The sequence below is a fragment of the Coffea arabica genome, chromosome 10c (assembly GCF_036785885.1).
Source record: "Coffea arabica cultivar ET-39 chromosome 10c, Coffea Arabica ET-39 HiFi, whole genome shotgun sequence".
Lineage (NCBI taxonomy): Eukaryota > Viridiplantae > Streptophyta > Magnoliopsida > Gentianales > Rubiaceae > Coffea > Coffea arabica.
Genome location: NC_092329.1, coordinates 3575747 through 3601917, shown reverse-complemented (window position 1 = coordinate 3601917; position 26171 = coordinate 3575747). Strand labels below are relative to the sequence as shown.

At 38.9% G+C, this 26171-nt stretch overlaps 4 protein-coding genes and 1 non-coding gene across 9 annotated transcripts; 2 read left to right on the top strand and 3 right to left on the bottom strand.

Moving 5' to 3' along the window:
* Positions 1-791: 791 nt before the first annotated feature.
* Positions 792-864, top strand: TRNAA-AGC (transfer RNA alanine (anticodon AGC)). Its single transcript has one exon. It is a non-coding gene; the product is annotated as a tRNA-Ala (tRNA).
* A 428-nt stretch (positions 865-1292) lies between these two features.
* LOC113713445 (protein RADIALIS-like 3) lies at positions 1293-3695 on the bottom strand. 2 transcript variants are annotated; one of them, XM_072069299.1, is made up of 2 exons: positions 2948-3695; positions 1293-1574 (listed from the first exon to the last, which is right to left on the bottom strand). In XM_072069299.1, exon 1 carries the CDS (start codon positions 3271-3273, stop codon positions 2992-2994), a length of 282 nt encoding a protein of 93 aa, XP_071925400.1. In that variant the 5' UTR covers positions 3274-3695; the 3' UTR covers positions 1293-1574; positions 2948-2991. The 2 variants fall into 2 exon arrangements, with proteins under 2 accessions (XP_071925400.1, XP_027092975.1); XM_027237174.2 differs by having other exon boundaries at positions 2996-3685.
* An 8551-nt stretch (positions 3696-12246) lies between these two features.
* On the top strand, positions 12247-15589 carry LOC113714765 (uncharacterized). Its single transcript, XM_072069698.1, has 2 exons — positions 12247-13445; positions 14334-15589. Exons 1-2 carry the CDS (start codon positions 12321-12323, stop codon positions 15381-15383), a joined length of 2175 nt encoding a protein of 724 aa, XP_071925799.1. The 5' UTR covers positions 12247-12320; the 3' UTR covers positions 15384-15589.
* Positions 15590-15801: 212 nt separating this feature from the next.
* On the bottom strand, positions 15802-17349 carry LOC140016229 (CBS domain-containing protein CBSX3, mitochondrial-like). The gene is made up of 5 exons (XM_072069703.1): positions 16862-17349; positions 16686-16767; positions 16532-16605; positions 16377-16437; positions 15802-16191 (listed from the first exon to the last, which is right to left on the bottom strand). Exons 1-5 carry the CDS (start codon positions 17147-17149, stop codon positions 16049-16051), a joined length of 648 nt encoding a protein of 215 aa, XP_071925804.1. The 5' UTR covers positions 17150-17349; the 3' UTR covers positions 15802-16048.
* Positions 17350-20685: 3336 nt separating this feature from the next.
* LOC113713405 (tubby-like F-box protein 5) lies at positions 20686-23860 on the bottom strand. Of its 4 annotated transcripts, none has more exons than XM_072069702.1 (7): positions 23375-23860; positions 23084-23209; positions 22821-22900; positions 22284-22657; positions 22032-22119; positions 21654-21786; positions 20686-21579 (listed from the first exon to the last, which is right to left on the bottom strand). In XM_072069702.1, the coding sequence occupies exons 4-7, from the start codon at positions 22638-22640 to the stop codon at positions 20913-20915; spliced, it is 1245 nt and encodes a 414-aa protein (XP_071925803.1). In that variant the 5' UTR covers positions 22641-22657; positions 22821-22900; positions 23084-23209; positions 23375-23860; the 3' UTR covers positions 20686-20912. The 4 variants fall into 4 exon arrangements, with proteins under 4 accessions (XP_071925803.1, XP_071925802.1, XP_071925800.1 ...); XM_072069701.1 differs by having other exon boundaries at positions 22284-22661; positions 23375-23859; XM_072069699.1 differs by lacking the exon at positions 23084-23209 and having other exon boundaries at positions 22284-22661; positions 23375-23859.
* Positions 23861-26171: the final 2311 nt, after the last annotated feature.

The following is a 26171-nucleotide window of genomic DNA, read 5'->3' as shown; positions in this document are numbered from 1 at the left end:
CAGATTAGATCAAGCTCGAGCTCGAGCTGAACTCGATCGATCCAAACGGTCAAATATCCTCTGCGATTGCACCTGCTGTAACTGCAGAGAACTCGAATATTCCTACTTTTGCACCTCAGTGTCACGATGGACGGCGTAAGTGGTGAAGAAGAGGATCGAGGGTTGAGGAGTCAATGATGCCCAATGGAGCCATAGATTTAATTGCGGTTTATGATAGATGGGGAGGAAGGAATGTATGGCGGTTTGCTTGCTGTCCTCGGATGATGATGTTGTGTGATGAACATGGGAAGTCTTTAATTTGATGGTTTGAGCTTTTGCGCCAGCCTGCGGCCGAAGAGGGTTTTGCTTGTCCCAATTGGATTGTCGTCTGATTATGAATGCTGAAATTGATGATGACAACAATTGTGATGTTGATGATAAAAAAAAAAAAAAAAAAAGAAAGTCTGGACCACTATCATTTGCCCGAAAATGGGGCGGCATTGTAACATTAGTTGTAGACTTGTAGTAGTAAACAACTGTATATTGACAATTTCACGTGGCCAATTATATTTATGTATGGTAGTAAATTAATTGACAATTTCACATGGCCAACTATTGGCAATTAGTCAATAATTATATTCCGGAAAAACAAAAATACAAATACGTATTAGTTGGCCAAGGCAGCTAACGCGCCGGCTCGCAGGACGAGCCGGAAAAGTCCTCTTCCTATACCCTCAGCATCGTACCAGAATATCAGCAAATCTATGTTAATTATCGCGTTTGAGGTACAAGTATGACGGACCGACACCAAAGGGGATGTAGCTCAGATGGTAGAGCGCTCGCTTAGCATGCGAGAGGTACGGGGATCGATACCCCGCATCTCCACTTGGGATACCTATTTTCCCTTTGAAGCTTTTGTTATATACCAAAAATAACGCCGCCAAAACAGCATCTTCTTATCGAACGCAAGAGCCAACTGCCAAGAGCTTCTTCAGTCAATTCCAACGTAGTGTAGGCGTAGGTCTACTTGCTGCCTAATTTGCGCACCAAATTCCGTGATTCTCTTTTTATGTAAACCTAAATTTTCCTGCCCTTTTCGCATCTTTTAATGGTTTACAACTGTACCGTATCCTCCAAAGGACTTCTTCCTCTGGTGAAGATGACGGTCGAAGCCCATCTTATCATTTGATCAGTATATTCTGCACTCTGCTTTTGATTGGGTTTTTTTTTTTTCTTCTTTGCTTTTTGATCATTGTTCTGTTAGAATTTCAAATACCGGACAAGAAAGGTTGTTATAGTTATACAACACAGAAGAAGAAGAACAAGACTGCATTAACGTAGACGTAGATGGATAATAGTAATACACATGATGCCTTTTGCACAATTGGCAGTTCTGTTTTGCACACCTGGGACCTATCTATTTTATAGTTAACACTTGGTAAGTACAGCTGAACAGAAGACAAAAAACACCACAACACAAATTCAGGATTTCTGAATGAAGCATCTGCTTTTTCTTACACCACATTTCTGACTGCACTGTGCCTTGATATGCTCTAAGTTTTGAACTCTACTGTAGCTTTAGATTCTTCAAAAGCCTGTCCAAGAAAACAGCTTAATTAGTGAAATAAAAAATGTCTGTCACCTATATGTATATGTATGTATGTATTGCATGTATCGTAGTCGTTCTTAAATGTCTTATTATTGAATAATACTCATTCTTACTCCTCACGCTATCATCCAACTTTTCAATAATATCACGTTAGGTACTAGAAGAAAGAAAGTTAGATAGAATGAGGTCAGACAATAAAAGAGTAAGAATGGATGCTGGCACTTGCTTAAAATTAATTTTCCCGGTACATATACTAGTTCTAATTGCGTATAAACTTTCGGCCCACAAGATTAATAGATTGACCTCATCTGTCACTTTATCCTGCGATATCTTCTTATCTCTAGGTCAAACCACCAATAAACTATTAGGAGGGAGAGACAGCATATTCACCACATTATTTAACTGTTCAGATAAAATTTTAAAATTTCCTCGGGAAAGGTTAATGTCTCAAAAATGTCGTACAACTAAAAGAAAGTCGTTATCTTCGGTTACAGAAGAATACGATGTATGGCAAACCAAATTAAACATGCTTATTATCGTCAGCACGAAATTGATCATGATCCTTCTAGCAGATGAACGAAACTGCCTTATGTGCTTGGTCCAAGAAATGCTGTACCTCTCGAGCAAGTCTTGGGATTATTGAAAATTTATCAAGGGATGTCAGGATTTAACTTCAATTTTGTTTGGAATCACGTGAGAATTCTTACTGAGACCAGAAACTAGCATTAAACTATATGTATGTTTTCCGTATAGTGAGGTGGGCGAATTTGTGGAGTAGGACCATGTGCATGTGCTCCAAAACGAGTAAGATTAAATTTCATGTGGATTCTTGTAGGAAACCTGAACCAATTACGTAGATGTTAATAAAATATCAAGAAATCAGGTTGGCAGGGGTAATCTGTTTGCTTATTTATTTATTTGAACGGATAGTATAGAAAAGTCTTTGGAGACAATTCTTAACTTTACCAGAAATGGAACACTTGGCCAAAAAAGCAACCAGAGATGGAAAGCTCTCCAAAGATTTTAACAATGCATGTCTTATTGTCGATATCTAGGGACATATTGCTTGTATTGACAGTATTCCATTTGGCTTAGATGATGGAAACGTATCATCCTGTTTTTTTTTTTTAAAATTAATGTTGATCTAAATGCACTTGTCATGCTTCAACAATGAAATGAAAGAAGCGGTTGAACTTAATGTGGAAAGAATTCAAGCTTAAAACACACACAGCGAGAAGTTGTAACTTGTAATTAATTACCATGCTTGATTTTTTCAAGAAAGTGAATGCAATGAGCGAGCTCAAAGATTCAACAACACATAATTGAGATGCATTACGATGCAGATTGCATGGAGAATACCTGGAAAATGTGCAAGGGGGGGCAAGAACATCAGTGATCAGGAATTACCTCTGCTCGTTAGCATATCCTCTGCCATTGCTTGCCATGGACCTGTAGTTAGGCAAGGGAACTTGGTCTGATTCTATTTGCATGATGTCCTTTACAAGGACCTCATAGTGCCTCCTGACTTCCTCTTCTGATTTTCCACCCACGGCCCTGGCGATGTTATACCAGCGATCAGGAGTGTCCTTGTCATAGGTAGCCAAGGCCTCCTCAAATTGCTTGTTCTGCTTTGCAGTCCAGGACTGAGAAGAGCTGCGCGAAGATGTCATGGAACTGGATGCCATTGCAGACTGAAGAGAGTAGGAGACTTGGTTACAAGTATATATAGATGGAATTCTCCGAGGGAATACTCCAAAAGACAAAGGCAAGAAATGGGATTATTATGGGATGAAACCAAAAAGGGGGCAAGGGAAAAAGACTTGGAAGTCAAGAGAGGATGTTATGGAGAAGCAAGTTCTATTCTAGCTCCTTATAAACTGGAGGCAAAGCTCAAAGGTGGTGGGTTGCAGCAAGTTGGAGAATAAATGGTTTTTCTTTTCTTTCTTTCTTTTTTTTTTTGGGCAAATTTCTATTGGAGATGGAGAGAGGTAGAGACCAAGATGGGGATTCGCGTGCTTAGGAACCACAACATGCCGCAGGGCCAAGAGGGCGAAAGAGGTGGAGGAGAATACATGAAGGGCATCGGAAGCCAAAGCTTTTTTTCCAAATCGTGAAAAGTCATTTTCTTGTCTTTTATAATATCATCAGCAAGTGGATTATCTGAGGAGCTCACTCCCAGCTGTGGGGATTAGATCCCCAAATTCCTAACCTACTAATTACGATAGAATTGTCGACAACAAGGGAATCAAACTTGGGCCCTTTCCCTCTTCTTCCCCCAAACCCCCCCAAAAAAAAAGGGGAGATTGCAGGTCGGCAAGTAAAATTACATAGATTATTATTAAAGCATTATTTATGGTATACCATCTCTTTTGTATTATATGGAACATGTATCTCCAAACCTCATGATACTTATACGTGGTCAAGTTTAGATTGTTCCATCTAAAAACCAATTGACAAATGAACGCTGGCTGGAATTCCTTGACATATTGATATGGGACATTTTATCTATTTACAACTATCACTTATATTGATAGTAAAACCATATGAAATTGTCACAAAAAACGTGTACGGGAAAAAGAAATGGTAAACGTCTTCTATTTGTTCTGACATAATTTGGTACTTCTTGGATAGCACTTCTCTATACCAATGGCAGTATATTGGAATTGGAGGGCAATCTTGTTTTTCTTTTTGGTCAATGATAGAATACTTCACCTTATATTTGTCTACATCTTCTAACCAGTGAGCATATGTCTAAAGACAGTGCATCCACAAAGGGATGGCGAGATAAATGGAACTCTTATCTTATCTTGTCCATCCATATATGTTATCTTCTTAAATACTCAACCAGAATACAATTTCTTGGCATTTTAATTTTCAAGTTTGGCTAGTATTTGCAGGAGCTGTTGTCCTGCAGTTGCAGAAGAAGGAAAAGATTAAGGATATTACACGTAGCCGCTCCTTCTTTGAAATATGGTTTATCTTTCCCTCAATTTCTCCGTGATTGGTGCTTGTATTGGTTACTCGGACTTGGAAATGGTGTTTTATCATGTTTTGAGCAACATTCCAAGAGCTTCAGTCCAGAGTTTGCTCCATTGATGGAGTTTTTTGTTTTTCTCCTCTGATCAGCTGAGGTAACAGGTCTGCAGCCCTTACACAAGTTGGACAGCCGCAGGTTGATGTCATCTGCCTATTTTTTTATCATATCTAGAAATGGGATGTTAGCTTCTCCCCTATAATTCAGCAAAACCCTCAATACTTGAAGCGAAATTTCAGTTTCTTACTGATATTTTTACCTGTATATCATATACTTTGTCCTGTTGTAGAGCTATTTTAGCAACCTTCGACCGTTGGACGTTGGTCTCAGACAGAACTGTGAAAGAATTAACAATTAGCATGACTGGACCAATGAATGACACTCTACTGTTACTCTTACATTTGCTTGCTTTTTGTGATTCTTGAAATCTAATATGGGCACAGGAGGTCCAGTGTACCTGACGGTGCTATCCTGCTTTTAAGTACCAGTTCTTCGCCTTTGCCCCTCAATCTGATCAGGATCCACCTTAGATTCGTTTTACTGTGATCTCCATTGTCTAGCTACATTTCTGCTTAAACTGGAATATGATTCCGTACTATGCTAAGTTGATCACGAGCAAATAGGGCATTAAATCTAAGATGCGACCTCAGTTCTAACTGCATGAATTGACACAGTACTTCAATAACTAAATTCAACAAGACAATTAGAATTTTGTTACGTTGCTGTTAAGCAAGTGTTTCCACATTCCATAAACAAGATCACCTCATATACACGTCGTCTTTGTGCTGGAGATGGCGGGTGGTCATTGCACAACTTGTAGTAGTAAATTTGGTAAGTTATGTTAATCCTTTCCTGAGATTCTTTGGCTTCTGTTGAGAAAGATATAAGGGCATCAGAAAAGTGAGCAGATTGGATTTGGTATCCTGATTTAGTTAAGCTCAGGTGCCTCATATATGCTTGCCGACCAGGGAGATAATAAATGGTACACTGGCACATTGCAGGTCCTGTTTATTGTGATTGCTGATGATTGAAGCGACTGTTCTAGTGGAAACGTTTGGGCCAATTGGACCGATTTAATAGATGCTAGATTTCTTAAGACTGATGGATCAAAATCGAGATGTAGAAGAGTTACTCCTTGAAGCTGAAGGTGATCGCATCTTGAGTGGACAAATCCTCATTAAGCTGTATTTTTTTTGTTTTTTGTTTTTTGGGGGGGGGGGGGGGGTGTGTGTGTGTGTGTGTGTGTGGTGATCTTCTAGGCTATTGGCTAGAAATTCGGTTCTCTTGACTGGAGCCTCCGAGTCGACTTTCAAAGTTCTGAAATTTCTCTTTCTGAGCGTCAGCTTTCAAAGGCGTGGTATTTTGACAATACAACACAAGCGCCTTTAAATCACAATTGGATTCTTGATGATCTTGACAGCAGCCTAATCCCGCCTAGACGCCCATAAGAAGAACAAGTCAATTCTCATATCAACCAGGCTCATACGTGGCCATGTTCGACTTTTTTTTCTTTTGGGATAAAATAAAACATACGACAGAATCAACAAAAGAAGGTGGATCTCACCACCACATCTCAGAATCAGCTGTAGACTCAGCCAATTTATGAGCCACTAATCTCTTTATCCAACCTTAGCTTAACGAATGAAACCGACTCTTTGCTAGTTGCATATCACAAATCACATGATAGCTATATCTGTGGTAAACCGAACCATAAAATGACTATTATGTGCCCTGAGTGTAACCAGCGGAAAGCTTCTTCTGCACTGATGTCTTCACTAAAATCTTGACTCTAGTCCATTAAAGAGATAACCAGTTAGACAGCAAAGTATTTCCTAGTAACTTGGTGTTCCCCTCAAGACTACTTTCAGTTCAAGACAATTGATTCATGTAGACATCTTAACATAATATTGTGGATAACAGACTTTAGCGTACAGGCAATTCTCTGTTGGAAAACCAGGATTCTTGCTCTCCAATCTGATAGGACGTTGCATTTATAAAATGATAGCCCTTTAACGACACCAAAAGAAATTATTGTTCTGTTTTTTTCTGTTCTAGGGAAGAGGGGTTGGCTGCAGTTAGAATTCCCAACTGCTGACCACATGTACCATTATATATGCAGATGTTCAAGACTTTTCTGTAGCCACTTTTCTTGTTTTCCTCTCGAGGGGCCATGATACATGTATATGTGTTATCAATAATGAGAGAGGTCGACATCCAACTCCAGACTTTTTATTTGTGGATTATCATCCAGCTCGCTAGGAGCCTAGGACCATTATGAGGAACTTCTGAAAATGAAATCAAGCGATTGAGAGACAATGAGATCTCCATAGTCGCCGTTTACTGTGCAGGGGAACATGGGAAATTCTCCAAAAAGGGAGGAAGGGGGTGGAATTCCCTTTTTAGACCACTTGCTAATTGGGTCCTGCGGTTTTGAGTTCCTGCCCACATGCAGGGTGGAGGGCCCTTCTCTTTCGCACAGGTAATATTCAGGAAAATTTGAGATAGGAATCTGCAATGCAGAATGCGTTTGCTCCCTTATATCAAGAATCCTTATCATCTTTAATCCTTTAGATTTTCTCCCTTTTTACCTTAGGAACTGGTGTGATCTTCGGCCCCAAGATCCCCTCCGTATGATTGGAAGTTTGGTTATAAGTTACAACAATTGGAGGATGTTTGCGGGAAGCCTTTATTCAAAAGTCAGAATTCTAGTGATATGGTGCTGATCCACTTTTAGTTGGATTAAGTCCCTCTTTTCTTGTATGATACCATGCTCGTAAGAACGCGTAGCATTGCAAAAACCTCAAAAAGACGACTTTCTCACGTGCAGGAGAAGTCCAAACTTACCCCGAAAACGTGGTCCATTGATGGTGAGATATGCCAAGAAAAGCTTGAATGCCACACTGCAAGAGAATCTCTGAAAAGAAAGGGGAATTTTTTATTTGGGAACAAAGATCTCTAATGGTTGAATCAACACACAAGCTAAAGGGATATTTTGGTGATGAAATGTTCCAAAAGATAAGGAGATAGAAAAAATATGATGATGTTTGTGAACCAACCTTTGCGGTGGTAGACATTCTTTCCTTTAGCAGATGGGACGTCAATTTAGTATCGCACAATAAATAAAAACGTTAGTTAATTAGAGATCAGTGAAAGTTCTCATGTCCCTCATAAAGGCCTCTTGTCTCTTGGGGTCAAACGTGTGTGCTGTTCAATATTTGTGGTTGCACATATAACATATATATATAACTTGAGCCCTCTTCACTTGTACTCCATCAAGAACTGAGAATTATGTTTCTCCGGTTTTTGCTTCTTCCATTTCCTTTGATGGGAAGTTAAATGGACTCCAAAAACTTTAGGGCATCAACCTAGTTTCATTTCACACAGTCTTTTACCCCACCACACAAAAAAAAAATGCAAAAAAAAAAAAAAAAAAACCTCTCTGTGACAAAAGTTTTAATCAAGCATTGTCACGATCACTCTTTTTACGCGATAATTAAATGAGAAAAACTCCAAGTCTTTTAAAGGAGAAGGACAAAGTGAGTGTTTAACGGTCTGATTACAGACCACACAGTAACCATCACTAATGTCGTCACAGTTTTGAGGACAAATGCATATAATTCCAATCAACTATCTCCATAAAGCTTGCAAGGAAAAATTGCTTGGCATGGGAATCTTGAATTGTACATAGCTCATCACCCAGTTTTATCATTTATGAGCTCTTTAATTGAAGTGCTGACCATGGATCACGCAATTCTTTGGTCATTGCTTCAACTTGAAGTACTTGGCACAGAATCAAACAAGTAGAGGTGAAGATTCTTTTGCATTTTGCATTGCCGAGAATTATGCTTCGTTTATTCACCCTTTTGATCTCCCATAAATCCTATGGGATCCGATGTTTTTTCTCCCTTAAATTGTTTCGGTCTCCTGCCTAACTTTTGATTACCATGTGAACCAATTTGTCCTACGAGAAGGAAAATTTTGAAAAATTAGGCCAGTTGCTAGAAACTGTTCTTTTCAAGAATATGTGTTACTAAATTTAATTGTCGAAATATACCATGACTATCCAGTATATGTACAAGAATATTTGCTAGAGGCACACAAAGACAAAGTTTAAAAAAAAAAAAAAAAAGAGTAGTAGCTTTCTACTTCAGAAGAATGCGTGAGACACATGATCCAGTCCTAAACTCATTTTTGAGGGTTCGAGGCAATGAATGGAATTGTGAAGTAGATTAAACTTTCTTTGTGAGCTTGACCATTGGGACAGTAGAGTACTTCCATGAGTGCTACATGTTCTACTCCGTAAATCTTAGAAGAATAAAGAATCCAACACATGCATTGCATAAAATAAGCGCACCACAAGTGTTGTCAAATGAGTCCGAGACCATACAAAAATATATGGTGGCATTGCAAATGTAAACTTGTTCCAGACTCTGTTGACTTTTCGATCGAAATCTTGGTCCACTTAATCAGGTCCAACACTAGAATAGAATACTCAAGTTTGTTTATTTACTTGCACGAGCTTGAAATTGGATTTAAATTTGACTTGTATCTTAATTAGCTAAAGTAAAGTGAATTTTATTCAAGGGTTAAATACCAAAAACCCTCATGTGGTTTGACTAATGTTCACTTTACCTCCTTATGGTTTGGAAATCTACAATTTGATTTTCCATCGTTTCAACTAAAGTAAAAGTCTAACGGAAAACATTTAAACTAAAGTCTGAAAGGAAAATGTCTAAATTGCCCCTCTATAAGTCAAACCCTTAGAAGAATGTTTCGTGCATTTGAGAATGGGTAAAATGCCAAAAACTCCCCAGTGATTTGCCAAATGTACACTTTATCTCCCTATGGTTTGAAAATCTACAATTTAATTCCCTGTCGTTTCACTTAAAGTGAAAGTTTGACAGAAATACCGTTATTATAGATGTTTTCTGTTAGACTTTCACTTTAGTTGAAACGACAGGGAGTTAAATTGTAAGTTCCCAAACCATAGGGAACTGAGGTAAAGTGAACATTAGTCAAACCACAGGGGGGTTTTTGGTATTTAACCCTTTAATTCAATGGAACTCAAGTGAGCTCGAGTAGTTTAAACCTTCTTATACGTAAATTTTAAATATTATACTAATCGAGCTAAATACTAATTCAATATGAAATTTTACTAAATATAAAATATTGTTCATGTTTAGTTTGATTAATAGACAAATCAAATTCGGACAAGCAATAATTGAGCTTAGTGATCAACAATTTCTACAAGTGCACAGGGTCGATCGTAATAATAATTTATTTGGAGTATTTTTGGGTCGAACCATAAGGACAAGTTAAATTTTTACTTTAATTATTCTAAAATAACAAAATCTGAATTCAAGGAATGGTTTTTTCTAACTAAACAATAAAGAAATAATTAATTCAAATAGAGTAGTGGTGAGAAAACAATAGATGCGAGTCTAGGATTTCAGGTTTTAATTCAGATTTTGAGTCAATTATTTAGTTAATTTCTCAATAAACCATGAATGCATCACATAATTGTATTTTAGATTTTCTCTTGATACATCTAAAATATGCCTAATTAAATCCTATGTCTCTCTCGAGATTGCAAGTATTCAATTAAACCCTTTAAAAACTTTGGTAATATAAGTGCGTCATACAAATTTTAACCTACTCTCATGATTAGATTAAACATGTTTATCTATCTAGTGCACGGCTGTATCTCCCTTCTCAATTCAATACAAACCCTAAGAGCATATCTATGGTGGCTAAACATAAACATGTAATTAAATCAGGATAGATAAATCACAGAAGAAGGCACGAGATTAAACTAGAAACATTAATCAAATTTCTTCATAAAACTAACCCTAGAGACAATTTAGTTCAACATGATTTGGAAATTAAAACTACGAATTCAAAGAGTTACTACAAAGATAAGAAACAGAATAAGAAAATTTCTCAATTGCTTACTCCAATCTTCTCCTAGCGTACTCTATTGATTCGCCTCAGTTTGATCTTGATCTCTCAAGAATAAATTATGAAAAGATATTAAAACTAATTTAGACTAATGTTTTCCACCCCTAAAAAGGTCCAAAATAGCTCCTATTTATAGTTTCTTAAAATAGTATCCAAAACGGGGTAGGATTGAGCTTATTGGAACTAAAAAGCTACAATTTTGCACATTTTCCAATGAACACTGGCCTAAACTCTGGTGCTAGAGTTCCTTTGGATGATTTGACCAGAAGAATTCCCGCATGAATATCGGCGCAATCTATTAAAGAACAGTGGACAGATCGTTTCAAATCCGCGTGCAGATCCACTTCAAGACTAAAAGTCTCTATCATTGAGGTTGAATCAGCTCTTGCTTAAAACATAAAAGTTGTAACTCTTTGAATTAGCTTTCCAACGCCAAAGAATCAAGTCATTTGGAGGTTTGGTTGCTGAGATATGGCCAAAATACTGTTAACTGGTTAGAAGAACTTCGCAGAGCAACTATACTCCAGTATTTTGAATATTTGGCTATGAAAATGTAAAAACCAGACTTTGATGTCTTCATAAGATTTGGAGAGCATTCTCTTAGTTTCAAGATGAATCAAGAATCATTTCAATCCAATTTGTGTAACTCAAGTTATCACCAAAAATATGAAACATGTCAATCCTGTCAAACCTGTTCTTCCATTACTTCTCCGCACCACATTTTAGCCATTTTCTCTCCAATTGAGATTTTGACCTATTAGAACAATATAAGATCAAAATTAAGTAATTTCAACTCAAGATAAAGTTCAAATAACATGATTAACTAACAACTTATACCTATAAATGTACCACAAATTATGCCCTATCACTTAGCTTAATTTGAGTACCAAAATAATTTGGTTCTCGTTTCATGCTATGAAACTTGACTATCTTTTCAAAAATAAAATTTGGAAAGGAGAAAATAAATTAATTTAAGTTTTAAAAAAAAACTACTAAGTTGAAACAAGCTATATCAAGCTCAAATACTCCATTTTGGTCGAATCAAGTAAGAATGCAGAACACATTTTTGAAATTTATATTAAAAGTTGATATGGTAAATCTCTTATATCAAAAGAAAAATATAGAAATAATCTTATAAAGAGAGGCACAACTAGATATAATAGAAGGACTCCACATAGAGAGCAATCCACGGCCTAAATCAAGTCGAGTTAAGCTGGCCTAATTTGAGGCGTGTGTTGCATAGTGTAGTTGCAGTGCGCTAACAATTATGCCAACCCATCCTCTCTGCATAACATTAACAAAAGAAAAAATCAGATTTATAAATTAATCAGTCAATTCTAATCTTGATTATTCAACTCAACCGTCAGTCAACTAGGGAGTTAAAAGCAAAGAAAATGAAAAGGAAAGAGAGAATAAATTTTCGACCATTATTTTGATTTTCTTTTGGTCTCTTTCTCTTTGTTAAAATTTTTCGTTTGTTTGTAAAACGGGTCCTAAAAGTGGTGAAATAGGTTTGAAGGAAACGTCGCTCCGGGAAATGGCTCAACCCATCCAAAACTCTATTGGATTTGCAGGTTCTTTCGGTGGCAAAATGTAACCCAAAAGAGAGCCCAAGGTTTGCAGGCTCCCAAAATGTAACCCAAGGTTTTGGACTCCTAAAACCCCTTCACCTCCTTTCAGCCAAGTCATCCTTCCCAAAGCAAAAGCAAACGCACCACAGCTGAGGGAGGAGGGTTAGAGATGCATCTCAAGAACCTCATTTGCAGGCAAACATTCAACAACATATCAAAATTCAATCGCAGAAAAGTTTCGTCTTTACCGCGACCATTGTTTAATTCCAGAAATACCAACTTCAGTACTTCTTCTTCCCTCGCCTACCGATCAAATCATTCAACAAGAGCTGAAGTCGATAACTTTGTTCAGCCCAGTTGGATTTTCAATAGATGTATCAGCACTTCTCAAGGAGCCCTTTTGAGGGATTCCTCTTCTAAAGACGATGAATCAGAGGAAGATGAGGCTACGAATGAGTTCTTGTCAAGGTTTGTTTGGATAATGCGGGGGAAGCTCTCTGAAGCTTATCCGGAAAGTGACAGGAAGACAATCGATGCGATGCTTTTGATTATTGTTGAGAAAGTTGTATCAGAAATGGAAAAAGGTGGTGTTGAAGGAATGACTGGGACAGCTGCGGCCACCCCTTCTGAAGATTTTAGTGAAGATTTGTGGAGAACTGTTTGGGAGGTTAGTCAAGTGGTTTTGGAAGATATGCAGAAAGCCCAGAAGAAGGAAAAGATGAAGAAATTTTTGCAGTCTGACGATGTTAAAGAAATGTGTAGGTTTGCAGGGGAAATTGGGATCAGAGGAGATATGCTTAGGGAGCTTAGGTTCAAATGGGCTCGCGAGAAAATGGAGCAAACTGAGTTTTACGAGGGTTTGGAAAAGTTAAAGGAGGAGGCTAAAGAAGGTCAAGAAGAAGTAAAATCAGAAAGCAGGGCTACTGAGGAAGACGGGGTTTTTCTTGGTGCTGGCTCAGATGATAGTGTGAATGAGGAGGTGCCTAATGTTGTAACACTTCCCAAGAGACATGGGAAGTTGAAGTACAAGATTTATGGTCTTGATTTATCAGATTCTAAGTGGGCTGAAGTGGCTGATAAAATTCATCGAACTGAGGAAGTTATTTTGCCTCAAGAACCACAGCCAATATCTGGGAAATGCAAAATTCTTACGGACAAAATTCTTTCTCTGCAAATCGAAGATGATCCATCTCAGCTTTTAGCTGAATGGGTGGAGCTGCTTCAGCCTGGCAGGATTGACTGGATTACTTTGCTTGATAAATTGAAGGAAAGAAGTACAGGCTTATACTTGAAGGTTTGGTCATACTTTTTTCCTTCAACGTGTAACAATTCATTACAAGGTTCTTGATTTGTCATCATAGTTTAGTCTTGCTTTGTCTTCTTATTAAGGACTTTTTCATATTCTGACCGTTATGAACTAGAATTTCTTCAAGGATAATACCTACAAAATAATTTTGACCAACATCCTGGTTCATTATATATGACTATAGGGACAGCACGGTACTAATTATTCTACGGTGTTTCACTAACCTTATTGACCTCTTAATCTTTTCTCTAGATCAAGGGAATTTTGACCAACATCCTGGTTCATTATATATGACTATAGGGACAGCACGGTACTAATTATTCTATGATGTTTCACTAACCTTATTGACCTCTTAATCTTTTCTCTGAGCTGGAAATGAACTTCAGTTTACTAGATTTTCAACTTTTGGCCATGTTGGTTAGGTACTTAGCACAATAGTTTAATTGGAGTCATGGTATGTGGGGATATAAGTCTCTTACAGCTTTTGTGGGAACGAGCAGTTCTGCATAGGGAGACACTCTTCTGAGCTACCTGATCCTTTCTGTTCCCTAATATATGGAATTCAATCCTAACCATAGGATGGAAACTTTATCTCACATTTTCGCAGTCTTGTAAATGACCTTCTAGTGCTTTAGGACAGAAAATATCACAGCCCAATATTATAATAAGATGAAAGAATGCATTTCCTTGACATGGAGTTGGTGTTTGAATTTGTCTTATCACAAGTCGTGCTGCTACAAAATCGGGACATTATTTTGTTCAGCTGATTTATGAAACTCGTGCTTTGATGTGGGAGTAAAACAGAGGCATAGTCGTCTTCTTTATTATGCTGTCATGGTTGGTTATATGGTGTTTGCTGATACATTACTGCTTCAGATTGCAGAGCTTATACTTGGTGAAGAGTCCTTCCAAGCAAACATACGTGACTACTCAAAACTGGTTGATGCCCATGCTTGTGAAAATCGCTCAGAAGATGTTGAGAGAATTCTTAAGAAGATGAATGAAAATGGAATTTCACCTGACGTTCTGACATTAACAACTTTGGTCCACATGTACAGTAAGGCAGGCAACCTTGACCGTGCCGAAGAGGCATTTGAAAGCTTGAAGCATCAAGGATTACACCCAGACATGAGGGTATGCAACTCAATGATCATGTCCTACATCAATGCTGGCCTACCAAAGTCAGGGGAGTCATTAATGAGAGATCTGGAGAAATGGGATATCAAACCAACTGAGGAAATATATATGGCATTACTTAAATCATTTTCTCTGCTTGGTGACGTTAATGGTGCTGAGAGAATTGCTTCCAGTATGCATTTTGCTGGGATCCAGCCTAATTTGGAGTCTTGTACATTGGTTATTGAAGCATATGCAAAAACTGGTGACCTTAATAAAGCGAGGCAAAATTTTGAAAACATTATTAAACTCGGACTTAAGCCAGATGATAGGTGCACTGCTAGCATGATTGCTGCTTATGCGAGGAAGAATTTATTGGATAAAGCTTTGCATCTTCTGTTGCAGCTGGAAAAGGACGGCTTTGAGCCTGGGGTTGCTACTTACTCTGTTTTCGTGGATTGGTTAGGTAAATTGCAAATGGTTGATGAAGCCGAACAATTATTGAATAAGATAGCCGAGCTGGGCGAGGCTCCTCCTTTTGATGTTCACATCAGCCTTTGTGAGATGTATTCGAGGGCTGGGATTGAGAAGAAGGCTCTTCAGGCTTTAGGAGTCATGGAGGCTAAGAAGGATCAGTTAGGGAAAGAAGGGTTTACGAGGATTATACAGGGGCTCAATGATGGAGGATTTGTTGAAGATGCTAAAAGGATGCTTGCGTTGATGAAAGCTGAAGGAATTTCAGTTCCTGAATCACTCAAAATATCAATGATGTCATCAACCATAGGCCTCAAGACGCAAAGAAAGAGTTAGCAAAATTTCAGATACTCATGTTTTGTTTGCAGTTTGCACGTGGTCAATTATGATAGTGCTAAACGCTTTTGCTGATTCTCGGAATCTAGTCAAGATGTCTTTTGTCGTTGTAATTCCTCCAGCATGTTCTTTTATATCTGGCATTCTAAGTAATGCCAAGGTATGGTCCTCCAAATGATTTTAATGCAGAATCCTGCCGTTCATTATCTCGGCTACTGTTTGGAATTGTGCTGCAGGCGTCCTTAACCTCACTTGTATCATTGGTGTATACTTTGTAGTTTTTTCTGCTGTTTTTTTTTTTTAATATTATAACATCTTTGAAAAGGCATCAGACTAGTTTTTTCACACGTTATACTTTGAAAAGGCATGTTTGCCGTCTGTGGTACAAGTCTCGTTCCTATCAAGAAAGGTTCAGGAAGATATGAGAGTAGGAAGCCATCTATTGTAATTTGTAACAGTCAAGGGATTTGCAAACGACGAGAAATCATCACTACAGGTCATTGTAGTGACCATCAAATTACACAAACATGAAGATTATCTTCTTATTTTCTCTGCCATTGTTGATCTTTGGTCCACGATTGAGATAAACCAACGATAAAATTGGCCATTGGAAGTCCCAGCTGATTTCAGGAGTCCCTGCTGCTTGCTTCACCTGTATACAATGGCTAATAGTATTCACCCCTAATGAATTCATTCAGCCGCTTCATATCTCCACTTTGCTGCTCCACCACTGCTCGAACAACATCTACAATGGATATCATTCCCGCGATCTTTCCATCTATGACAGGGACATGTCGTATGTGGTTTTCTGGAACACATAAAAAATGTTATCCATAAATTTTTTTGCAGTCTGGGAAAAGCATGCACGAATGCTGCTAGTATGGAATGATTTTTGTTTTCTGAATCATTCTTCAAGCATTAAGGAGATATTATATTTTAGTATCATTTGATGTGTCACATGCATATAATTGAATCAATCAGTAGAATAGTTACCGGTCATGAGTTGCATCGCGTGGAGGATGTTTGTATCAGACGTCACTGTTACTAAATTATCCTGTTGAAAGGATGGAGATTTTAGACCACATATGGAAAAGAAATGGCTAAAGGTATCTAGGAGATTTTAGTATTGAGGACAAGGAAGCATTCACCTGATCAGTCATGATCTCCCCGACTCTTGTGTATTTAGATGACCTATCCTGCACAACTACCTTTCGCAAGTAATCTGTTTGCCATTTACTTCCACATTAGCAGATGTATTACTTGCAAGAAATTTGTAATACTAGTCAGCAAAGATTCCATTACCCCTCTCCGTAAGAATGCCAGCGATGAGTTGTTGCTGTCCTGGTTTGAGAACCACCAAAGATCCAATATTATTTTGTGCCATCTGCAAGATTATTGCTTTTCTCTGTTAATAATCACTTAATTTACCATTACGAGTAAAGAAATAGATTATTTATGCGCAATGATGCTTCACAGACTTGCTTCACAGCATCATATACAGTGTCGTCCGCGCGACAGCTGAGCCAAGATCCAGCCTTTTCGCCTCCCTTTGTCATTAGTACTTCTGCTACTGTTACATTCTCCAACCCTTTGTGTTGCAAGGGTGAAGACTCCTCCGCTGGCCTTGTGCCCTCTTCAACTGTCAGATAAGAGCTGATGGAACCAAGTCGCAAGAGATTGTTTTTCATTGCAGTTGTACTCCTCAAAAGTGAATGCCCTAATAGCTTTTCTTGGTAAGATCTAATGGCTTGTAGGAAACCTAGCATGTTGATTCTGCCACAAAAAGAGTTAATAGAATGCTAAGAAGTGAGAATGCATGAGACCTTAATGTTGCGATAATTGTTGACGCTGCTGGATATATTAATATTCTTGCTACTTATTGCAAGATGCTCTATAAACTTCAGTGGATGGGTGTATACAAATGATGATGAACGTGCAAATTTCATACGTTTTATCATAGGTGTGGCTGGTGCAGGCATGCCAAGTCTAAGGCAAGCAACAAATAGAACATACCTTGTCGTGCAGGAGCAATCTGCATGAGCAACAACGCTGGTCCTATTTGAGAATATGATGAAGCCGTTACATGGGGTATACCTCTTTGTTCTTTGCTTGAGCAACAAATGTTAAGGAAGGCTACGTTTGTTCAATTTTTGTTTTGACGCCCCATGCTACTTTGCTTCTTATTGTTGCCAAAGGTAAAAAGTCACCCCTTGTGTTTTCTGTCTCCTCTTTTGGTTTGATTGTTTCTTTTGTCCAAAATTTCCCTTTCTTTTTGTATCTTTTAAGCTTTTTCCTCATAGTATAATAAGGTTTGATGGATCAATGAAATGGACTTTGCATTACATGCCATTTCCTTAAAACTCTTTCCAAGAAAGGAATAGATCAATGTCTTTTTTTTTTTCCAAAAAAATAAAAAATTTCTTTATTCTTTTTAATAAATCAAGTATTAATAAACCTTGGCATTAGTAGAGAAAATGTTGTTCTCAACACAAAAAGTTCCCCACATGTTTCACATGTATGTGGCGCAAACTGTTGGGTTTGGCCAAGAACGAGAGAAGAATATGCTAATCTACTCTCCAGAGGAAGAGGAAAATAAAACAGCGTAAGATCTCACCACAAAGTTGTAAAGACATGCCGTGATGAATTCCCAAGAGTGAGTTCATTGGCCTACTGAAAAAGATGCTAGCTGATCTGCCAAGGAAAATCAGTTTAAGGAAGGAAATCAGACAAGGCAGGCAAAGAAGGAAACAATGGCAAGTAAGCAGACCAAATGTATTTACAAACTTTCCAAAGAATCATATGAGAAGCTATATATGTTGCATTTCGCTCCGTATGCCAGGCAACCAACTCTTAGACCTCAAAATTCAGTTATTTACTTCATAGGTCACTCCCATAAACCTCTATGGCAGACCAAAGACCAGCATTCCGCTTTCGTCTTCCCTGGTTACCAGCTGCACCACCCCCACGTCCAACAATTTCCCCCAGGCCACCTGCCCAACCTACTGCTGCTACAACCCCGCCCCAAACAATGCCACAAACAACTGCAACCCCAGCCCCTCCCCAGCCCTCCGTCACTGCCACCCCTCCCCCAACCACGCCACAAACAGCTGCAACAACCCAAGCCCCTTCCCAGCCCTCCATCTCTACCACCGCTCCCCCCGCAATGCCTCAAACAGCTGAAACCCAAATCCCTTCCCAGCCGAGCACCACTACAACCCCTGCTCCCACTACTCAAACAGCTGAAAGAGCAACAGTTACCCAGCCTACGATAACTACAAGACCTGCCCAGACACCCACTCTGCAGGCACCTGAAAGGCCACCATTCAGGCCTCCAGGGGTAGCCCCAGCACAGGGCCCTCCTCCTCAATCTCAGACATCCAGAACTGAATCGCAGCCTTCATCACCATCTCGTGCCATCACTCAACCCAGAGTCCCTTCTCAGCCAGCGTCTCTTTCTCGTGTAGACACTCAATCACAAGCTCCTTCCCAGCCCTCGACTCCACCTCATGCAGCCCCTCAACAAGAAGCTGTATCTCTACCCTCATCTCCATCTCGCAGATCAACCCAGCTCCCATCAACACCCCAAACAGCCACACAGCCCAGGTCCCCTTCATTAGCCCCTATCCAGGCAGGCCAGACATCTCCACCTCCTCCATCTAGCACAACCGCTCAACGGCAACCTACAACAGCAGCTGCCACCCAGCTCACTTCTCCACTGAAAACAGAGCAAAGCCCAACTAAGAAGAACTCTCAATCTTCTGCCAGTTCCACTGAAGGGTTTTCTCCCTCTGATAGACAAGAACCAAAATCAGCAGTATCCGAATCACTTCCTCTCGAATTTCAGCCAAAGACAGCAGTCCCTGCAGATAACATTCATGACTCTCAAGATCGAGCCCCAATTAAAACCAGTGTTCAACCCAATGAGATGACACAGCAGCCTTTAAAAGAATCAGGGAAAATAGCAGCAGAAGTGTTCACTACTACTGAAGGTCAAGAAACACCTGTTGTAACACAGAAATCAACTTCTTCGACTATCAATGGTAAACCTGAATCATTTTCTGAAGATATGAAACCAGAGGAACCCAAAGAGGTGAAGGAAGTCATGCAAGACATTAAAGACAAGGCACATGACAGAGCCAGGCATATAGGAAGTGACCTTAAGGTGGAACAGGGGCAGACAGTGCAGACTAAAGACCTATCTACCATTCCATTTCAGTCAGAACAAGCACAGAAGACTATTGCCAGAAAGGAGATGACAGCAACATCTGCTTCTAATGGTAAAGAAAACAAAATACCAACCACCCATCCAAGAAACAAAACCATGTTGGCTGACAGTCAACAGAAACAAAGTAACTCCAGTGGAGACCACACGTCCCTGCACAAAGAGATCAGAGACGACATTTCAAAGCTTGTTAATAAGATGGCTATTGGGGATTCCAAGCACTCCATAGATGACAGGCCAGTCAGTGTAATCACTCTTGCTGGTGAAAATAGGGGAGCATCAATGCATGTAGGCTTTGACACATCAAAGAAAGAAGGGTCAATCCACATTCGCAGAGGCTATAAGATCAAACCTGATGACAGTACCGAAGCAACAACTGATGGAGAGGAGAGTTTCAATGGACAATCTGACAACTCAAATGCCAAAGAAGATCAAGCATCAGAGGCATATGTGAACAGCAATGCACAGGGTATCAACAACTCAATTTTATTCAACGCATCCATAACGGAAGGAAATCCTGGTGTCCACCTGATTCACTCGCATTGTCCAACAGAATTAAAGAAGCCGTCTCAAAAACCAGAGCTCATTGAGACACGAAAGGCTGAATTCCACATGACCCCCTCCCAAAAACTTACTCATGAGCCTACAGTCAGAAGAAGATGTCTCAGAGGCCTGTTTCTGGAATCAAGTGATTCTGACTTGGATGCTGCGAAGCCTCGACGTCATGGTTGTCGTGTTGGCTGCAAGGAGAAGAGTAAAGAGAACAACATTGATGTTCTCTGAGCAAGCAATATCCTGAACACCATACTAGCATGCTAATACATATGAAATAAATGTGCATACATCACATATTCAGAACAAAATCCTCATAGTATCTGTGAAGACATTCTTTAAATCGAACAAAAGTAAATAGTAGTAAGGATGTCATAGGTTCCAGAATGATATGGTTTTACCTGCATTATGTTGTTGAATTCATTATAAACAAGGATATTCTGTGGTAGTAAAATTACATATAAATCTCCAATCCCAAAAGGACTCAGTTAAAGCTACTAGCCAATCTTATCTAAAGTTAGATCCTACTTGCAACATTAAAAATGTAAGACTCCAATAACTTTGAGAACATTACAGACTTCTGGGAAATAAAATCACGATAACTTACACTTTCCAGGATCAGATACATTTGAAAACTGAACATAAATGTTTGGATTTTCACACATAATCGTCCTATCTAAAGACGAAGCTCAAACAGGCTTCCTTTGGTATATTTACACACAAAAACTAACTTTGGAAAAAGCAACATGGTACAACTACTCGCATGCTGGTTTAGTGTCAAAGCTGCTTAAACAGATTGCGAAGGCCTGGAAGGCAGAGAGGGGGTATCGATAGTCCATTGTAAAGATATCCTTTCCAATCTTTCCAAATTGTAGGATCACCTTATCTTGTTCTTCAACTGGAATAATCTCGGATGGATTCATGGCTGCCACCAGCTGAAAGTTCTTGACAGAGGCCACAGTAACACGCCCTTTGAAATTTAGGCACCAGCATTGCAATTGCTCATGCCATCTAGGCGCCTTGTTTCTCAAGACCAGTGGATTCTTAGTGCTCTGAATTGATTCTGGGGGCAGAGGGAGTTTAATGAAAGTTGATTCTTGAGTACTCCCTTTTACAAATGAACAAGAAGAGGATTCTCCATCCAGGCAATTCCTAAATGCTTCTGGAGCTGGAGTAGCACCCCCTTCTTGAAGTGTAGATGCAGGAATTGAATGCATGGTGCAATGCATTCTTCTTGGCCCTCTTGTGCGAAGAACATTCAGCTCATAGCATATAGAAGCTGTACTGTAGTTTCCAAGAGGTAACCTTGGCAGGACCTTCTTTGAAGGGATCCTTACATGTGATTGGCCACTTGAAGAGACTGGAGAGTTGCATGCAGGATAAGAGTCGTACACAATAAACTTGGTGCCAAGGAAATTGGACCTATTAAAGGAAACTAATTAGTTCCATGAGAAAAATCAAGGATGACCCAGAAAAGAAAATTTTAAAAAACCAACCTCAACTTTCCAACGTAATAATCATTAGCTCGAGAATAATCATCAGCAGAATAGGATATCACAAAATCAGTCTTTGTGGCTCTTCTAATCTTTTTAGCCGCTAACAACAGTTTACTAGCATTTCCTGAAAGTGCTGTTATAACATCGAAATAACCAGCTCATGTAGTAAATAGATGGAGGCATGCTGTAAGTATCTGATTTATCAGTTCTAAGAAAAATAAATAAAGCCCAATAAAAATCGGGTTATGGATAAATCCTTCAAATGTGGAAGACAGTTAATTCCACAATAAAGCAAAAAGTAAGGAGGACAAATCATATAAAGTTCCTTAAATTAAGAAGAATAATAGTAATTGTTAAGGCGAGGATAGCATCATTTACCAGGACTCAATCCAAGATACAAGCGAAATGTCGAAGTTCCTCTTTCTCTTCTGATAAAGCATTGGATTGGATAATCCCTTGGCCCAGGCTAATAGAAGTACAAAGGGTAGCACCCAGAAGAAAAAAGAAACTGTTAGTTACCCTTGCCCTTGGACATTCAGGGTGGTACTTCAATCTTGCTATGTGCTAGAAACTAATACACCAGACAGATCTCAAAAGACAAATAAAAGAATTTTGATGCTGACGGATTACCTGCTTCAGTGACATGGGAAAGGTGAGCAAGCCACATTGCTCAGGAGTCCTAACAACTTCCTTAGTTACTTCTCTCCAGGACCGGCAAACAGCAGCACAAACAACCACATCCCTTCTGGCAGGCCATGAGGTCTCACTGGACTCAACTCTGCGAATGATATCAAAAAGCAACTCGATAGGCAAATTCGCCCACCGACTTTGTTGAACAACTGCAAATACGGATGGTTGTGGACTTTCAGGAGCTATATGTGATCTCCCGCAGCCTAGGACAGACTTCTTCTCCCCTTGCTTCCTCCACTTAGTCTCTCTGCCACTGCTTATTGCCCTAAGCTCTCTAAAAATGGACTTCAACGACATTCTCCAAACACTCTTATCTTTCTTCACACAAACAAATTTCACAAAATCCAATTCCAAATCAGTAAAAGTCAATCACGCATCCCAAAATTTATAACAAAAGCAGCAAGACATCACCAATCAGAAATAATAAAAACAAAACCACGATTCTTTTGATGATAGCTTTTTTCAGCCTTTCTTTACCTGAAGATGAGTCTGAAAGTTCAGATTTTCAACGAACAGAATTTAGGGCCTGCACAAAACACCACATTCCACACTGCAACCTGCGAAAAACAGCCAAGCGAAACACTCAAGTTCCAAGTTTTTTCCAGTTAACACCGTGACCAGTAGTGTTCATTAAACTCAGAAACCTAGCAACTTCTGCAAGCGTGCTTGTAAGATAAGAAACAGTGTACTTAAATCAAGAAAAGGAACTATTCAAACTTTAAAATAAAAATCCTTATTACTTGCGAATCAAAAGGGTAGTTGATATAATGCCGTGCAAATAACAAATGGAATCACAAAATTTTCGCATCCCAGTTGTGATTGCCATTTCAAAATCCTTTCTTTTGCTCCAAAATTTTCTCAACAGCCTAACAAAACCAGTCACATTAGAAATCTTACTCAGTCAATGCAGAGACAGAACGAGATAAAGATCCAACTTTTTCACATTCAGACAATAATAATTAGCACATACCCTTACAAAGTAAACTATACATTAAAAAGATAAGAAAACGCAGATGCCAAGGGGGACTTACTCTACTTAAAGATAAAACCCATTCACGTTTCGATGTCTCCCACACACAAAGCACAACCCAGCTTCTGATTTCTACGATACCCGTCGTCCCCGATGTTTGCAAAAAAGAATATACGTAAAGGAGAATATTATATAGTACTTCAAAGTAAATATTGAAGTATGACTATTTCTGGGAGAAAACAAAAGCCAACAACAAATTGGCAAATGCCAAACGAGTACTCTCTCGAAAGGGTGTGCTTATTATGTGAGTTGTTTATACTTTATAGAAATCACATTTTTTTTTTTAGACTTGAGAGTAACCACCATCACCACAGCATACGGCGGAAAGAACCACCGCGAACCACTACCAAAAACGTCTTGTTAAAGGTCATTTGAGCATGGAGGGACGGATACGTGTTCTTCATGTAATCGTGGGATTGGCGGGGGCTGTGTTGGGTTCGTGGTTGGGGTGGGGTGCGGGGGTGGTGGTCGGCCTTTTTTACAAGGAACGTCCGTTAAATTAACGCTGGAGGGTGGGTTCGGTGAGGGAGTTTTATGGGCTACGTGGAATTGGTTGGGTCTGGGGGTCGGGGCCCAGTACCATACATCTTGATTAGTTCGTCCTTTCGGGATTTGCACCCGCCACCTGCACCGTGGGCCCCCTGCATTTAGCACTGTAGATCGTATTCAATATTGCTTGATTATTTGGAGTGGTTGATTATGGACCAAAGGGATTTCACCGTGCCAAGCTTTAGTGGATCTCAATAGCTTAATTAATCCACACACTTTGTAGTAATCTAATCGAGCTAGAAGGGGTTTTAAACATTGAAGAACACAATATAAATAACTTTTTTTTTTGTTTCAACTTAATACAAATCATTGGCAATGAGAAAATTTGATTGGAGAATTAAGTAGCTTAATTGACATTTCAATTACCTACTTATAGATTTCAATTCCTTATAAATACACTTGTTGTCGTTCAGCAAATTCTTAATCAACATTTACTTATTAGTGTTTAAAGCCAAGAACAAGAAATGAGATATCTAAAAGTATAAATTCGACACTGCTTAAACGTAAAATCGATATTACCTTACAGTAATATTCACGTAATAGTTAATTTTCTAGATCAGCGTTCACATAATGGTAGTATGGTTAGTACTAGCACTCCCTGCTCAATGTTGAAACTGTTTGATATGATTCAATCACACACTCTATTCTATTAGAAATAAATATCTTTCAAACTCCAATTTGGAACATGAGTTGATCGATTGTCTTTGAGTGGAGTGAAGCTGAAAAGCACTTGTGAATTGGCCAAGTTTGTTTACCTTGCTGCCCTACCTGTATATGGAAAAGTTTTTTGTTTTAGGTTTGAAGTGTTTGGCAACGTAGGAGGAGCTGAGGAAAGGTTCATTGCATCGACATTATCAAAAAAATTTGCAATTACGTTTATGGTAATGCAACCAAAAACATACTTCTCGTGCATGCATCAAAATGTTTCTCTTTTGTTTTTCCTTCTTGCCCTCATAACCTCCTCCGTCTCTAATGAGCTTCAAACCACTTTCACTCTTTTTTCCGCTGATAAAAAGCAAAAAAGATAGATAAGATAGCCCTTTTCGGGGATCACCATCTTCTACGTACTCTCAATTGAAAATGTCTTTTCTGTTTTTCAGCCCCTTTAATTACAAGTCTATACTTTTAGTAGTAAACGCCTAGGCCTAGCTAACATATAGTTAAAATTTCCCTTCGCTTTAGATACATATGTATATATATATCTTCCCGTACGTACAGAGTGAAAACTCGGGCATATTTTCAAGTCCCGGACAACGTTAACCAAGCAAATTGCGGGCAGGTCTCTCCGACAAGCGACTTTGTGCTGTGAGATACGCTGTCAATTTGAGTCGAAGGCGCACGTGCGTGCATCTCTCCATCCATTTTACTATTGCTGCCTTCCAATCTCAATCGACCCCTTTTGCATTTAAGTTTAGACTAGGTGGTAACACCGCGCTATGCGCGGTGGTATACATGCCCAGTTAACGTTTAGCTAGTAACACAGGGGAGAATGAAAATTAGCAGCACAAAATGGAGCTATATTATATAGGAATATGAGCGAAAAATCAGTTGTACTGGAAAGGTGTAATTATATGGGCATTGTAAATATGTAAAGCAAACAAAATAATATATCACCGTATAATGCTGCCTTAAATTTTTTATGTACACAAATACCTGTGACTTTGTAGCTCAAAATGAAAAAAAAAAAAAAAAAAACAGCCCAATGTAATATTGCATCAAGGCTTGGCCTTGTTATTAGAATCTGATACAACCAATCACCTGTTTTCGTAATTACATATCAACCTTAGTGAGATAAACTGCATTTGACCAAAAACGAAGGAGGATTACTAATGCAGGGTGTATCCTGTCAATACATCAATAGCATAGGGGATGGTCAACTACTTAACACACACAAAAAAAAGGAAAAAGGAAGTTACACAAGCCTTGATGCAATTCTACCCTTGATTATTGGATGGACGTCAACAGTTAGAATCCCATAAAAGGAAAGATGAGTGCATGAGATAATGTACATTTATGAAACTTAAGACCAGTAGACCGCAGTTCAGAGGTTCTCGTTACATATCAAACCTGTTCCCGAAGAAAAAATAATGCAGTGTGTAGTGTTGCATCAAGGCTTTTCCTTGTTATTAGAATCTTACACTTCAAACTAACCCAAGGACCAAAAAACACATTACTGTGTAATACAATAACCAAAAAGGTTTTCATTAGCCTGTAACTTAAAGAAATCCGATGAAAAGAAACTCTGCTTA